General features: G+C 45.1%; 1 protein-coding gene across 1 annotated transcript in view; it reads right to left on the bottom strand.

The window, feature by feature from the left end:
• GRIK4 (glutamate ionotropic receptor kainate type subunit 4) overlaps positions 1 to 17,025 on the bottom strand; it is a 315,020-nt gene that overhangs the window by 26,334 nt on the left and 271,661 nt on the right. The window contains exons 13-15 of the mRNA XM_037029059.1: positions 16,468 to 16,581; positions 3,036 to 3,145; positions 37 to 210 (exon numbers count right to left, since the gene is read on the bottom strand). Coding sequence (XP_036884954.1) covers positions 37 to 210; positions 3,036 to 3,145; positions 16,468 to 16,581 — 398 coding nt within the window. The remainder of the gene's footprint in view (positions 1 to 36; positions 211 to 3,035; positions 3,146 to 16,467; positions 16,582 to 17,025) is intronic.

The raw sequence follows: 17,025 nt of genomic DNA on the forward strand, positions 1-17,025 counted from the left end.
CTTTCAGTCCTGTTCCTTCTCTGCCCCAGATCTTACCAGACACCACTGACACAACGTGTGGACAAGGCTCGAGGGGCGATGGTTGAGCCCTGTTGCATGAAGCCCCCAACCGGAAACCAGAGGCTGTTGCCAAGGGAGTACTGATTCACCAGGAGGTTGCACGGGCTCTGGGCACATGAATGGGGGCTGTACCACTCGTAAGGGGTCAACCTGTGGGAAAAAAAGAACATCTACCAGTTTCATGGAGGGCAGGTGCAAAGGTTAGTGTGCTGGGAAGAGCTGCAGGATGGGGGTGTTCTTTCTGGCTCAGGTCTGTACTTTGTCACAGGCCTTGTGGCTTGGATCAGCCACTTCCCTTTTGCTGCACTTGGATTTTTCCAATCAAACAACAAGGAGGTTGAGTTCTATTGGCAATTTTCAAACTGTTTTCCTTTAATCATAGAGACATTTTTACTTTCTCAAAAATAATTTCTGACATATGAAATAGATGAGATAAAGCCCCCTGATGGGAGGCTGGGAATGTGACTGTCCTGATGGCACAGGCCCTTGCAGTCATCACAGAGGGGCCCTGGGGCCCCACAGAGCCACAGTTTGGAAACCCTCAGCCCACAGCATGCTTTGCAAACTTCAGCCTGCATCATAATCTCCAAGAAGACTTGTGAAGACACAGGTTGTTGTCCTCCCCTCCACCCAGCACCTGTGCCAAGCTCCTGATTCAGTAAGTCTGGGGAAGGCCTGTGAATCTGTGAGTTCCTAGGTGATGTTGATGCCACTGACCCAAGGGCCACATTTGGAGAAACCCTGGCCTAGGGAGTTCCTTAGGCCATGGTTCTCAATCCTGTCTTGTGTTTCAGACTCACCTGGGAACTTAAAAAAATGCCAGTGACTACATCCTGATCCCAGGTACAGTGGCTCAGGTGACTATACTGAGTACACAGGGTAGAGGGTGCTCCTGCCCTCCTTGGGGCCCCTGCCTCCTGTGGAGCAGAGCACTCTCCACGCCACCCTCACTCCTAACCTTCTGCTAGACTCTCTCTGTGATACCCTAATGCCTGCAGCACCCTTTCTTCCCACCTGCAGACAGACACATTCCCTCCATTCAGCAGCCCAAGCCTGTCTCCTATGCACAGCCCTCCAGCTTTGGGGGTGGAGTGGTGAAAAAACGCCCTCAGGTTTTGATGAGAGAGCTGTAGATGGGTGTGTGCCCATCAGGGAGGCCGCTGCCTGCTCACAGGGTGTTACCATCCTTGCCCTTCCCATTCCTTCATTCAGTGTAACCCAGTCACTGGCACCCTTCCCATTACTGCCAAGGGTCCTGAATTCAACATCAGCAGGCTGCCGTTGACCTGCATGTGCTCCCTCCCCCTGTGGCCTATGAAGCTGGCTCACCCTCACCTGGTGGATCCCAAACCTACGGGCCATTGGAAATGGGCTTCAAACATACACATTCCCAGGCCCCATCCCTAGAGATTCTGAGATTAGACCTGGATATTCAGATTTTTTAAAGACCCCTGAGTGGCTCAGGTATCAGCTGACTTGGGAATGGCTGCCTTAGGTTGGCGGCTTTCAAACATTTTTCCTTCTTACCCAGAAGAACAATCTATAAGAAACAGAAGTGGGGCAGGTCTGAATGTAGGTAGGAGGGGGCCTCAGAGCTCTGGCTGCCAAGGCTCTTCTCTCCCTCCCTACAAGTCTCCGCTACCTGTACCATGCCTAATGCTTCAGGGAGCCCTGTCTGCAGACCACTGTCTTAGGTCAGGTTAGCCTCGGCTCAGATGTCATGTATGTGTGTGTGTGCTTTGATCTCCACTGAAAGGAGCAGAGACTGGGAAACACAGCATCCTCTGGATGGCCTGGGAATTGCCCCAGGGTTAGGGACCCAGGTATCCTATGGTTCCTTGGGGTCCTGTCTCACAAATTGGGAAAGCGTCCACTCTTGTGGGGCCACTGAAGAGACATGCTGTCAGGGAAACCGTGCTCCAACGCCCCCAGAGGTGGCAAATGCACTTCAGAATCACCTAGCCCTGCCCATGTGGCCCTGAGGCCTGAGACCAAGGAGGCTGCTGAGGACACAGCTGGAGTAGAGCCACCAGGCCTGTAGAAGTCCATTCTGAGAGGCCCACTGCTCTGTGGAACAGCCCTCACTGGTCCTGCAGGAGGGTGGGATGAGCTCTGAGCAGGGAGCAGGGATTATGAGGGAGTGACTGATGAGCCACTAGCACTTGTTCTGCTTCCAGATAGTGAGCAGCTCTCTGAAGCCAGGCCACTGTGATGCCCTCGGCCCAGAGAGAAACAGTCCTCTCTGTTCACAGCCTGGGTAGGTGGCAGCTGTGGGACACTCCTAGGGCTCCTCTACAGGCCCCAGGGAGGCCTTGGGTTCCTTTGGACAGGGAAGGGTGAATTCTTCCCAATCCCTGATCTGGACCATTTGCCTTAATTCAACACTACTTGCAAATGCCTCTCTCCATCCTGCCTTCCTGCATCCTGTCACCCTCATGTTGGTTCCCATTTGACAAGGTAGCTGTGTTTTCACAGACAGATCTGGGCTGGGGAAGGGCCAGGCCCCCTGCACGAGAGGCCTTGCCCACTAGGCCTCTGGTGCCTCTCTCCATTCCTGTTTCTTATCATTCAGCACTTTGTGGCAGTTTCTAGCAAAGGCTGATGCTAGAGCAATGAAATGCATCCTGTTTAACCTTAGTAATCTTGCCCTCCCTCTCCTCTCCTCCTTTCTCCCAAGGCTCCTACACAAGCAGGGGGCTAGAGACTGTAGTGTGGGAGGGGAAGAGGCAGGGGTGTAAAGGAAATCGGGAAAAGCTCACCTGTTGGCATGGTAAACATTAGGGAATGCGTGCGTACATGGGTGGGTGGATAGCACCAGGTCCATGGCTGGGGGGGAGAGTGGCTTGGTTCTGACTCCCCTCCCATCCCTCCAGCTTGGCACCAAGGTCTTCTCCTACTCCCCACCCCTCCTAGGTAATTCCCAGAGGTGGACACAAGGTGGCAGCCTGAGGAAGGGGATGGGGAGGACAGTGTACCGAGCCACTAGGAAGAGGATGCAACTGACGGCCAGATAGGCTAGCAGCATGAAGAGCCAGACGCCTGGAGAAAATGGGTCCAGGAAGGAGAAATAGCCAGGTTTGCGTCCCTGGAAATGGAGATAAAAACAAGATTCACTATACACATTCAGTCAGAATGGCTCCTGGGCCAGGCAGCAGGGGACAGAGGATGTGGCGAGTGTTGGTCTGGCCCCAGATTGCATTGTCTGGGGTCCTGAATGATTGGTTTAAGTGACACTTGAGATGAAGGTATAAAGGAGGCTGCTTTGGAACACTTACCCTGCCCCAATCTCAGCAGATAAAACAAAAGAACAGCCCAGGTCACGTCCCTTCCCAGGTGAGGTTGGTTGGCTTTGGCCACACAGGACAGCCCTTGGGTACCACTTCCTGTTCCCAGCAGCAGCAGAAATGGGCCTGAAGTTGCTTTGAGCTATGATATCTGTGGTGCTGGAGCAGGACCAGCAGCCCTCCTGGACACTCCTACCTTTCTCGGGAGGATATTAATACCACACACACCCTTGGTTTTGCTTGGCAGGGTGACCTCACACGCAGTGTGACCTTCTCAAATGAAGCTCACACTGGTGCTGTGAGGCACAGGTTATTATTTTTGTCTTCTAGTGAAGAAGGCCAGGGCAGTCAAGAGATGCATCCAGTTTACCCAGCTGAGAAGTGAAAGGTTGGCCCCAAGCCCAGGGCTGGGACCAGGATGCTGTGGGAAAACACGGTCTGTCCCCAGCCCAGAGTCAGGCGAGTCAGAGCATGGAGCCAGAAACAGAGAGTGCAGGAGAGTGGAACGAGGTGAGAAGGGCAGGGTCCAGGAAGCTGCCCCCAGTCTTGGGCTGTGGTGCACCGGGCAGGGCCTTAGCCCTCTCCAGTTTGCCCAGGCCTGCAGGCCCCACATAGCCCACAGACCACTTGTTTACTCTGCACTGTTCACTCATTTTGATTCATTGCCTGTATGAAGCTATTGGCAGATTTCATTTTAAAATCCAGACTTCCGCTTTTATATTTTTAAATGGGCGATCTAGCCCTTGGTCTATATTCTCACTGGCTAGAGCTGAGCGGTGCTGCGTACTACAGACAGGGCCCTCTCTCCTCTGCTCCCATCCCCACCTCCATTGTGCACATGGCCTGAGGCTCTCATTGCTATGAAACCATGGTCATAAGTGCTCCCTTCTGATTCCAGAAAACTAGGAACTCTTTAGGTGAGACAGAAAAATCAGGATTAAGCTCAGGGGTTCTATCAACAAGTAAGTTTTCAAGTTCCATACCATATCAGTCATAGCACAACCTACTGTCAATATTAAGATATGGCTTTTTTTGAGTCAGACTGAGTAAGATAGATACCATATGATTGTACTGTGTGGAATCTAAATAACAAAACAAATAAACAAACAAATAAAAAGAGACTCATAGATACACAGAACAGACTGATGGTTGCCATTGGGGAAGGGTTGTCTGAAAAAGGTGAAGGGATTGAGAAGTACAGATTGGCACTTACAAATTAGTCACAGGGATGTAAAGTACAGCATAGGGAATATAGGCAATGATATTGTAATAATTGTGCATGGTGCCAGGTGGGTACCTGAAATATCAGAGGGAACACTTTGTAAAGTAAATGGTTGACTAATCACTGTGCTGTGCACCTGAAACTAATAGAAAATAATATCGAATGTAAACTGTTGATTGAAAAAACCACAGAACACTGGTAAACAAATGTCCTGATATACAAATAAAGATACATAATGTTTGCACTGGGCTCATTTCTGCGCAAGGCTGACCATGGCTCCAGCACCACCCTGAGAGCCAGCAGCAGACACTGGGAGACAGACTGCATGGAACCTCTGCAGGGAAACTGGCGGGGACGAGGGAGCTGGTCATGCCCGCATACCTGCTGTGGCAGAAAGTACTGGTTTGGGCCACTTCTTGGGCAAACACAAGTGAATTCTATGTGCCCTTTCAGTCATTATTATTTTACTCTGTGTCTCTCAATTGAAAAATATCTTCAAATTTTTTTTCATTGTTACTTTCTGAATCCGAAACCTCATTAAGTTCATGATGTCAGAAATTTATGCCTGATTATATCACAATGAGTGCAACTGAGGAAAATGACAGCACTATTTAAAGCTGCCATATTAGGTTATGGGTGATAAGGAATGATGCAGAGCCATGGGAAAGATTTCTAGAGACTCAAGTCATAAAACAGAACATCACACAAATAAGAAAGATTGAGATATAAACATAGCTCTGCTAAAAACATCAGTCACACTGTCAAGACAACATCTGATTCCACTTGTGACTGACTGACACCAGCCCAAGAGCAAAGCACGGGCAGTTATTTGAGATCTGGGTCTGGGCTTATGCAGCCTAGGCTTGGGCAGAGCCCAAGCGGTTTATACAATGCCAGAGAGAAGTATGTTACTTGCAAGGCTTGGAATACCTGCCATTTTTTAATGGTGATACTTTAGATTATTTCCTTCCCAAGACATCTGAGTTACTGGTGCTTGGAGCAAATTAGATGCCATATGCCATAAACATTTCTTCTAAATAATAAATTTCCCTTAACCCAAAAGATACTTGATGATGACACCTTTCTTCTAAAGAACTCAAAGTTCTTCACCATGTTCTGTGGATGTCAATACCCAGTTCTCCATATAGACTGATGGAAGCACTGGGGAGGGTCTTGACCCAGGGAGGGCAAGTGCCTTGCTGAAATCATTGGTGGAGGCTTCATTCCTCCGGTGCTCCTTTGTTGCACTGCACCCCCACATGTCATTCTCTCCTTCCTTCACGCAGCAGCTGTGCTGCATCTTCTCCTATTAATCTTTGCAACTTGCTCCTAACAACGTCCCTTATTAATGCCACACGTTCTCCCCAAAGCCAACCCCAACCTACTCCATCTCACCCCCTTAAAGTATACTTAAACATTACTTGTAACCATCATTAGTTATTGTAGGTCTTTTGTATCTATAGGCATTTATATCAATTTACACCTGTCTGTTGACAGTAGGTTGGGCCCGTTCCTTCTGGTGAATACATTATTTCGAAGGTAGATGACTGATTCTATATAGTCTATGCCCCAATTGTCTAGGACAGGTCAAGCCCTGCAGATGAGATGAAAACTAGATGGCACCAGAATTAGGAGTGGATCCCTTGACTTTCGTACTGTGCTTCAGACTGACCACACCAGAGCCATCATCCTTGATGCTGTCTGTTGGTGGGAGGGACCCAAAGGGCTGCTCACCAACTGACAAATCCCGGCATGGTGAGATAGTTTGAATGCTAGCAGTGGAGCTGCCCATGCACTGTGAAGTGGCATCAAACTACCCTTGCATGTAGAAAATTCCTCTTATCCTTAAAAAAATCTATTAATTCACTGACACTTTGTTTTGTGTGTACTGGAAGAAATGACATTATAATAAGAACATAACTGTTTCCTCAGAATCTGGAGTCATATACCTGAGAGCCAGGTAATGCAGGACAGGTAGTGAATTTAAACAGATTCTGGAGCTGGGCTTCCCAGGGCTGAATCCTGGCTTTACCACTTACAAATTGTGTGACATTAGACAAGTTACTTAAGTTCCCTGGGCCTCTGTTTCCTTTTGTAGCCTGGTGGCACTAACAGAGCCTATCTCCTTGGTTGTTCTGAGAGCTCAGTGACATGCAGTGAGGGCTGTATCTGTGTTTGCTCCCTGCTACCTGATGGTGATCAGGGATAAATGGGAGGAAGGGAGCTAGTGTGTGACAAAGAAGGGAACTTTCTTTTGTGGTGTTCTCTTGATGGACAAGAAATACTATTTTCTATCCGACAGGGATACATGCTATAGATGCTTGGGGAATATTGCCATCTGGTTACGGTCACTTTCCATAAGTCCTGGAGTTTCTGTGGGTTATGAGATATTCAGTATGAAGTATAAGGGTTCCCCAGGGCAATACCAGGTTCTCTTCTGGAAGGATGGCTCTTGGAAGTCAGTGATTCCAACCTTTGAACTCAGCACAATTTCAGCCTTTTCAGACAGACCAGTGAGTCAGATGTGTGGTGGGTGCTCTTGTGTTTGTGTAAGGGTTGTGTACCCTAGCACCATTTCCCTATGCACAAACAAGTGATACCAGTTGTCTACCAGTTCTCTACACTCCATTCCCTCCCAGTGGAGCCAATAGCAAAGGCTCTGCATGTCCTCTATGTGGTTTTGCCAGTCTTTGGAACTAAAGGGCAGTTTATAGAGAAGTTTCCTTCAACTCTTAGAATGAGCAGATAGGACAACAGTCTCCATTACTCCTTCTGGAAGAGGTAGAAGAACATGATTTCTTCTTGTCCTAACCCACTAACCTGTGGATAGCTTCTCCCAGTGTGTCTGCAATGAATGTTGATATTTTGTTTAGCATGCACTTCACACCTGTGACTCCAAGAGGGGAAAAACGTAAGCAATTAATTCCTTTTACATAAAACACCCAAATGGATATGTTGCCTGTATATGACACAGGTGCTACATATATGACACAGTCTCACTTTGCTTGTTGGAAATCTGGTAGGAGTAGGCCCAAGTTCTAACCCTGGAATTGGCCTTGCCTTGCTGAGTGACCCTAGGCAAATCACTCCACCACCTTTTCTGGGTGCCATTTTCTTTTTCCATAATATGAAACACTGCAATCAATATGAAGGGGAAATGTGAGAATTATTAAAGTAATGTTGATAAAACACCTTCAGTTTCTTGAGAGAGAAGTACTCAATAAAGAATCAATATTACAATAATTTGAGAAGCCATGTTTCCACTATAGGGGCCATTGTGTTACTTACTTTTAAGAAATATAACTCTATTCATTTTCTGTTTTCTTATAATAGAATAGTACACAGTATTAGAAATGATTCACTGGTCTACTTAACATTGTTCTCCACTCCCCTAGACAATCTCTCTGAAATGAAACAGACCTTCTTGAAAAAAGGATAATAGGTACAGCAATAATGCTGAGCATTAATTTAATGTTGACATTTATTTCTTTCTCACCTTTTAATTACTGTTTTTTTTTACTTTTCTTGAGCTTGATAACTCTAGCCAAGAGCTAAGAAGAGAATATGAATCTTTTCCATTTGTTAATCAAACATGGAACAGAACACTATAAGGGAAAAATAGTAAATTCACACTTTAAAGGAGATGGTCTCATGGACTTGAGACCCTATATGGAATATAGGGAATTTTTTCCTAGGGAATTTTTTCCTTAGATTGGAAAAAATCTTGATAGACCACCTAAAACATGGCCTTGGTACAGAGAAATATACTACTATACCATAAAGATAGGTAGTTGAGAACATTTGGACTTGGAGACAGAAAATCTGGGTTCAGCGTGACCTCCACCATTGCACTACTCTCCCTACAGTAGCCACCACCAGCCTCAGAATCCTTCCATGTAAAATGGGGGTCATACTACCTGCCTCGGGGGATTGCATGCTTTAAACCAGAGATTGTGTGCAAAGGCGCTTTATAAATGAAGAGATACCTAACAAATGTTAGTCAGCATACAACTGTTCTGGACACGAACCCAACCTCTTCAAATGTGCCAATGATGAACTTTTAAAACATGATTACCCATTTGGGGATTATGTATGCCCAATGTTGGCTCCAGGCTGGTTTGCAGCACACTCTGATGGTGCCCTGCTACAACAGTCAGTGTGTGCTTCAGGAATACAACCTTACTTCACTATTAGTTTGAGCAAGACAACATTAGGCAAATTTCTGTTACAGAAAAAAGAGAGAAAACTAAATTATATATTCCAATGTCAAATACAAGTGTGTTTTGTGTTTCTCAATGCTCTTTTCCTCCCAATTCACACAGCTACTGGAGAGCTTATATGATTCACCAATATAAAAAAACTCTGGAATGCAAAATGTCCTTGGGGTCATCCTGTCATATTAAATATGCTGAACTTCTCAATAAGAATAAAGGAGCTTATATGCCAAAGAAATAAAAAATGTTTTGAAATTCAAGTGTCCTGTCATTTGACACCTTCCATACTTGGAGTACCAGGGGATGACCCAGATTCTAAAGATGGGGCTCTTTGTGTCTAGCTTGTAAGCTCACCTGCCCCAGCTAGGGATTCTGAAGCCTTCTCATGTGGGAGTTACGTTGTGTGGCATATGCAAGCATCAGACAGGGAGAGATGGTGAGTTCAGGTGGCAGCCATAGCCAGGTCTGAGCAGATGTATGTGAGTTGCTTGACATTTGCCTCCCATCTCTTTTTGTTCTCAAGACTAATGTGATAAAGTCTAGAAAAAAGTTATTTAGGTCATTCATTCGTTTTTTAAATATATTTTATTGATTATACCATTACAGTTGTTCTATTCCCCCCCCTTCAATCCCCTCCACCCGCAACCTTCCTCCCCCACCATTCTCCCCCCCCCTTAGTTTATAACCATGTGTCTCAAGTTCTTTGGATTCTATATTTCCCCCACTATTCTCGCCCTCCCCCCTATCTATTTTCTACCTACCATCTATGCTATTTTCTGTGCCTTCTCCCCCCTTCTCCCCCTCCCACCCCCCTGTTTCTAACCCTCCATGTGTTCTTCATTTCTATGGTTCCACTCCTGATCTAGCTGTCCTCTTGGTTTGCTTTTGTTTTAGGTGTGGTTGTTAATAACTGTGAGTTTGCTGTCCTCTCACTGTTAATATTTTTCATCTTCTTTTTCTTATATAAGTCCCTTTAGCATTTCATATAATAAGGGCTTGGGGATGATGAACTCCTTTAACTTGACCTTATCTGAGAAGCACTTTATCTGTCCTTCCATTCTAAATGAAAGTTTTGCTGGATAAAGCAATCTTGGCTGTAGGTCTTTGGATTTCATGACTTGGAATACTTCTTTCCAGCCCCTTCTTGCCTGTAAGGTCTCTTTTGAGAAATCTGCTGACAGTCTGATGGGTACTCCTTTGTAGGTGACTGTCCCCTTATCCCTTGCTGCTTCTAGGATTCTCTCCTTCATTTTGGTCTTGGCTAATGTAATTATGATGTGCCTTGGTGTAATTATGATGTGTTCTTGGGTCCAACTTCTTTGGGACTCTCTGAGCTTCCTGGATTTCCTGGAAGTCTATTTCCTTTGCCAGACTGGGGAAGTTCTCCTTTATTATTTGTTCAAATAAGTGTTCCACTCGTGGCTGTTTCTTTCCCCCTTCTGGTACCCCTATAATTCGGATGTTGGAACGTTTAAAGATGTCCTGGAGGTTCCTAAGCCTCTCCTCATTTTGTTGAATTCTCATTTCTTCATTCCTTTCTGGTGGGATGTTTTGTTCTTCCTTCTGGTCCATTCCATTGATTTGTGTCCCTGTTTCCTTTCCATCATTATTGGTTTCCTGTGCATCTCCCTTCATTTCAATTAGTTTAGCCTTCATATGTTCCTCTAATTTGTGACTATAATCTATGAGTTCTGTGAGCATCCTGATAAATAGTGTCCTGAATTGTGCTTCTGAGAGGCTGGCAATTTCTCGGTCGCTTAGAGTTATTGGCTCTGGGACTTTGAGTTCTTCTTGCGCCATCTTTTGGGTTGTTCGTGCCTGTTCCATAGCAGGATCAGAGCCCTAAAGTGTTCACTAGAACAGGGCAACTAAGTCGCTGGGTTGTGACGCTGTATGTGGGGGCGGGGTCAAAGAGGGACTCTGGCATCCTGTCCGCTGCCTGCAGCCACGGCCCTCACCGGTGCCGCAGTTACTGCCATCACCGGGCCCACGCGTTTCGTCCCACTGCACGAGAGTGTGCCACCGCCGTCAGCCCTCGCCCCCTGGGGCCTGCGTGGTCTGTCTCACTGTGTGCGAATATGCGCCCGCGGTCTGCCCCGCACCCCAACTGGTTCCCGTCTGCCTTCTCGCCTGGGTCAGGGGTCCTGTCCTGCCCGACCCTGCTCGCTGCTGGCTCCGCCCCTCTTACCGTCCCGTTGAACGGTTAGATGTAGTCGGACTTCCGTATAATTCAATCTTCTGTCCTTTGGTTGTGTCTTTGTTTCTCCAAACCTTTGTTGTATTCAAACTTGGTTGTGGGAGAAGGCACAGTGTTTCCACCTATGCCTCCATCTTGGTGGAAGTCTTAGGTCATTCATTCTGATAGAAGCCAGGCTTATGGGGCTCAGTGCTGCCCAACTGCAAGCCACAAATGAAAGTGGTGCTCATTGCCCACAGCATCATGGGCTACTGCCTTCCCTCTCTTTCTTTCTTTCTTCCATATTTATTAAGCAAACACTGCATATTAAAATGACCACATTTGCCATACCAACAGTCATAGCATAAAAATGTATGGCCTGAAAAAATGGTACATTTTTCACAATGTATCTCCTACTAGGATTTACTGCAAGAGAGAGAACCAAAGGGTAATATAATGCAATAGATAAATACTGTTGTAGAGGTAAGTTGAGGAAAGAAGCTCAGAGAATGAAGCAATCACTCCATCTAGCTGAGTCACATCAAAGGCCAGTGACATTTGAGCTGGTATTAAAAACTAAGGAAGAGTTTGTTAGATGGTTGAGAGGCAAGAAGATGAGCACGAACCTGCATAAGGAGGCAGGAGTGATTGACATGATGGGCAAGCAGCACGATAGGGTGAAGGTGCCTGCAAGGGAAGAACTGGAAAGGGGACAGGAGTGGTTGTCTTCATTGTCCATGCCAGGAAGCTGTACTTGATGGGCAGCCAGTGAGTGATTTTAAATAAGAGATTAGTGTGATTACATTTGTAAAAAAAAATTAAAATAAATTGAAAACAACTCCCAAGCTGCAGTATGAATTGAGAATGGATTACAGGTGGGAACAATTGACATTTATTAAATACAATAGCTTTATTGTATATGACAGCTCTATATATGCATTACATATATATCTACATTAAACTTGTATGACAAACTATTTTTATAGATTTAGAAACTGAGAAACATGTTACATGCAATTAGTGTCAGATTTGGGCACAAACCCATGCAATCTAGCTCCAGAATCCATGATTTTCACTCTATTGCTTCTATGTGCATGCTTATGACTGTGGCCCACTGATGGGGACATGGCAACAAAAAGAAATGCCCTGACCTCAGAGAGGATACAGGCCACTGGCATAGCAGCTGTACAGGTTAGAGATGAAGAGAGTCTGAACAAAGATAGATTGGGTGGGGACAGTACAGAGGTGCACAAAAGTAGCTTTTCAGTTGTGAGTACATGAAACACAGGATTTATTCTTTTTTGTAATAATCACAACCTGAATGTCTTTTCCACATGAACAACTGTAAACCTACTTTTGCTACCCCCATATATTTGAAAACAATTTAGGAAGGAAGTGACCAGTTGAACATGCATAGTAAGGGAAGTGAAGGATGGCTCAGATAACTGGATGGAGATACCACTATCTGAGATGGGGAGAAATACTTTTAATGCAGTTGAGGCACTGTATTTGAGGCTCCTATAAGACATTCAGATGGACATGTCTAGTAATGTGTTAGAAATATGCTACTGGGGGACAGCCAAGGTTAGATTCACAGATTTGGGAGTGGGTCAGATTAACCAGATGGTGAGTCAGCAGAAGAAAATTATTTAAATGCTAGGAATGGGGAGAGTTTTAACAAGTGGGAGGGATCAGCTGTAACAAATGCCAACGCCAGAATCCCTAGCCAGCCTCAGAGTGGCAGGGAGTAAGTGATAAAAAGAGGAAAACATTCTTCTGATTGTGGTCCTGATTTCTGCATAAGCAGAAACAGAGTCTATACCCAAGGTAGGGAAGAGTAAAAGTACCCCATAATAAACTCATGATGATCCACATTCATGAAAAAGCCTAGAAAATCATAGAGTTCTGATAATTCACAAATGATTTCTGGTTATCTTTAAACTTCAGAGACATATCTGCTACCACTTGTTATTTCGGAGGGCTCTGTAGTAAATCTTCACTGGTCATTTACACTTGAGGTTGATTGTTTTGCCTTTTGCACATAGATTTGATTACTTTTTGGTACCAATCACTCATGATAGAGTTGACGTCATAGACACAGAACTAAGATAGACATTCTGGGTCCTTAATGATTATAAATAAAATTAAGTATATTTTTGTTTACAGATAACTATTAGCTAGAGAGAATTCACAAACACACAGAATTCAACTTTTAATATCATTAATGTAACACTAGTGTATTAGAGACGACTTCTCTATGTAACATTATATTTAGGCTCTTATGGTGGACTCTGCCAGGCTATCCTTCACCATTAGCTCTTCCTCTTTGCCTCTTTGGTTTCATCTCAAATTTGTTCTCACCAGGTTTCCTACCTGGTATGGAATTGTTCTCTCACTAGCTGACCTTTGGGTACTTTCTGAGCACACTGACTCACACACAGAAAGATGCACTGAGTAAATATTTGTTGAATAAATGCGTAAACTGTCAGTTCTGCTCAGTGTACACTGCTCATGGCAGCACTCAGTCTTTGCTCAGGGTGGCCCCGTTGTCAATCAGATCAGAGTGGCTGTGTGACACACTGATGCCCAGTATGGGGGGTAGAAGAGGGGGAGGAATCCTGACCAGATGGAGAAAATGTATTAGGGTTCTTCAGAAAGAAAGAACCAGTGGGGTGTGTGCATATGTGTATGGATTTGTAAAGAGATTTATTTTAAGGAATTGTCTCATGTGATTGTGTTTGATGGTAGATCGAAAATCTGTAATGGCAGGCTAGCAGGCTAGAAACTCAGACAGATTTTCTATGTGACAGTTTTGAAGTAGAATTAGCTTCTCCTTTGGGTAACCTACTTTTGCTCTGAAGGCCTTCAAATGATTGAATGAGGCCCATTCATGTTACCAAGGTAATCTCCTTTACTTAAAGTCTACTGATCATTAATGCTAATCACATCTATAAAAATCACAGCAACAGCTACATTAGCTGTTGACCAAATATCTGGGCACCATTGCCTCTCCATGCTGACACAACACTTCATACCACAGGAGCTAATGTAAGGGAACTATTATAGTGATAGGTGTGCAGGTGGTAGAAAATATTTGGTAAGTACAATGTGGGCTGTCCAGAGGGCTGGTCAATTGAAATTCAGCTCTGGTCAGAATTGATACAGTGGTACCCTGGGTGGTGTGTGTAGCCTCGCAGCAGATGGCCACAGGAAATGGAAACATGCGGTAGCAGGTGCCTTCACCCACATGGTTCCTCATGGTTCACTGGGTCATGAGTGGGGCTCTAGTTTCCTTGGTATTAATCAAGAAATTAAGGCGGTAGCCTAGTTGTATGGCCTGGCCTCAAAGGCCACGTGTCTCCACTTCCTTGTGGGTTCTCCCTCAGGGCTCAGTTGCTGGAGGATGGTGGGTGGGCTTAGGAAACAGTGCTACCTGGAATACCACCTAGGAGCACTGCCAGGTGTAACTATGGTGAGAGAGATGTCCTGAGAGCTGCACCACCTGGATTCTAGGCCCCATCCTGTGTTAGCTCCATGTATGACTTTGGCTTCTTATCTCTATGATAGGAATTATAATCCTTGCCCCTTCCTCCTCAGAGAACAGTCCTGAGGACCAAATGAAAAAGGGTCTACAGGACAATTCTTCAAAAATCACATGAATGGAGGTGGAGGCCTGGAGTTATTTGGAGAACACGGGCTCAGATCACATCATTCCGGGTTTTAATGCTTCTCTTTCACTTATTGGTAAGGGGTCTTGTTCAGATTTTTAAAACTGATTGTACCTGTTTCCTCATTTCTAAAATAGAGCAACAACTTTATTGTTGCAGTTTCCTAGGGATGCTGGGTGGCCCAAAGTAACAGAAATGTATTGTCTCACATTTCTGGAGACTAGAAAGTCAAAATCAAGGTGTCAGTAGGGCCATGCGTTCTCTGAAGTCTTTAGGGGAGAATCCTTCCTTGTCTCTTCCAGTTTATGGTGGTTGCTGGCAAACCTTGGCATTTTTTGCCTTATAGCTGCATCACTCCAATCTCTGTCTCCAAATTCACATAGTCCTTCCCCGTGTATGTCAGTGTCCAAATTTCCCTTTTTATGAAGCCACCAGTCATTGTATTAGGACCCACTCTAATCAATATAACCTCATTTTAGCTTAATTACATATGCAAAGATTCTATTTCCCAATAAGATCATGCTCATGGGTCCTGGGGGTTAGAACTTGAACATATCTTTTGAGGGGACACAATTCAACCCATAACAACAGCTGACATCACAGGTGCCTGAAAGAGTGTCTGGCACAGAGGAGGTGCTCAGTGGATGGGTGCTATCATCATCATGGAAAGAGGAGAAATGAAGAAATCCCCCTGATCCAAAGAGACACACCCACAACATTGTCAACAAGGACTATGACCACATCTCATATTTCTTTCTGTCTCTGTCTGGGAGGCTTGGGATTTGGATGTTCTGTTCTTCCAGATGATTTGGCCTCCTCTCCCAAGCTGGGCCATAATCAGACAAAAGCCTTATGCAAACCAGTGCTCTTCTGAGCTGCCTAGTGGCTGTGATGGAAAACCCTCCTCTTGGAGAAATGTGCCAGTTTCTAATGCCTTAGCAGCTGTCTGCTATGTGGGTTTGGGCTGGGGCTGAGAATATTGGTCTCCCCTTTTCTAGAGTTGGAATTTGGGAGAACTCTCTGCTGGGCAGCCTTGCCCTTCCAGCTTATATATTGGAATATGCCACATGACCTCAGACATGTATAATGACTTCAGTATTAGAAAATCCATACAATAGCTACGCACTAGAGCCAATTTGGAAAAAAAGATTAGAAAAAGGTTCTTCTAGCTCACTACAAAAATGGGACAAAGTAAACTAGGTGCTGGCAATGTAATATTGTTCACTTTGTGTCTGAGGCACCTCCAAGGTACTCTTCCATTCCACAACCTCCACCAACTGGTCTACCATGGTCTCATGTCCATCCTCTGCTGTCCATTGGTGTGGTTTCACAAACAACCTAACCAGAGACATCTTTTTTTTTTGAAATATGCAGAAGACGGGATGTGCCAGAGATAAGTAACATTAAATTGTTTGCTCTTTAATCACTTGTACACATAATCAGAAGTGAGTCTCTATTCTCTCACCAGAAGCAAAACTCAGAGCAAGCAGAAGTGGAATTGAGGATCAGGGAAGTCTGGAACAGGGCTGGGGCACTTATCCGTGCTGTGGGCCCTGTCCCCTAAGAGGAGACAGAGTGACCAACAGGGCCAATCACCCACTGACACACTATGTGCCAAGGATTGAACAATCACTGTTCAGTGGGGCAGAAGCAATTTTTAGGGGAAAGCTCATGGGTGAGACTTTTCCATTCACGTGTTTGCAAAAGTGCAGCTGAGGGGACAAATGATAGCCCAGCACATTTGCATTTAAGTGCCTAAATCTAAGTATTTCCACAAGCCATTCTTTATTACCACATAACTTGGTGTCTGCATGCAAATAGGATTAATGACATAAAGGCTTACCATGTGAACTCGGTAAAGAATGCTAATTCCCAGAGTCATGAATGGCTTCGAGAAATCAATCACCTTCTCCCGTTCAGCAGTGATGGTGAGTCCTGCCACAGCCAGGTCTGCTTTCTGAAAGAGGTAGAGAGAGCCCATCAGTGCAATGGCCACATGGGATGGGGCACCTCACTGCTGGGGAGATGTTACTCAGGTCTGACTTCTCTGCAACAGGGATGACTCTAAGTAGTTATAGCAAGGTCTGAATGGTCACTAATATTCATTTGAGGTTAGACCTCTCTAAATGCTAAATAAGTATAAAAGGCAGGAAGGATCACTACAGACTATTCAGGGGTAGACTCAAATGTCCTAGAGCAAAGGGCTCAAAGGGGAAAACTGGTGGGTAGGTTTCCTGGATTCTCAACATTGAGTAGCTTTTCATTCAACTTATCAACTTGTTTAGTTAGTAAAACTTCACTGAGATCTTATGCTGTATAAGACACTTTAATGGGGGGGGGTGTGGTTAACATAAAAGATAAAAATGATGGAGCCACAGAAATTGAAACAATCTAAAACAAC

Source organism: Sturnira hondurensis, unplaced genomic scaffold, assembly GCF_014824575.4.
Source record: "Sturnira hondurensis isolate 20B ecotype Veracruz unplaced genomic scaffold, ASM1482457v3 Scaffold0020184, whole genome shotgun sequence".
Lineage (NCBI taxonomy): Eukaryota > Metazoa > Chordata > Mammalia > Chiroptera > Phyllostomidae > Sturnira > Sturnira hondurensis.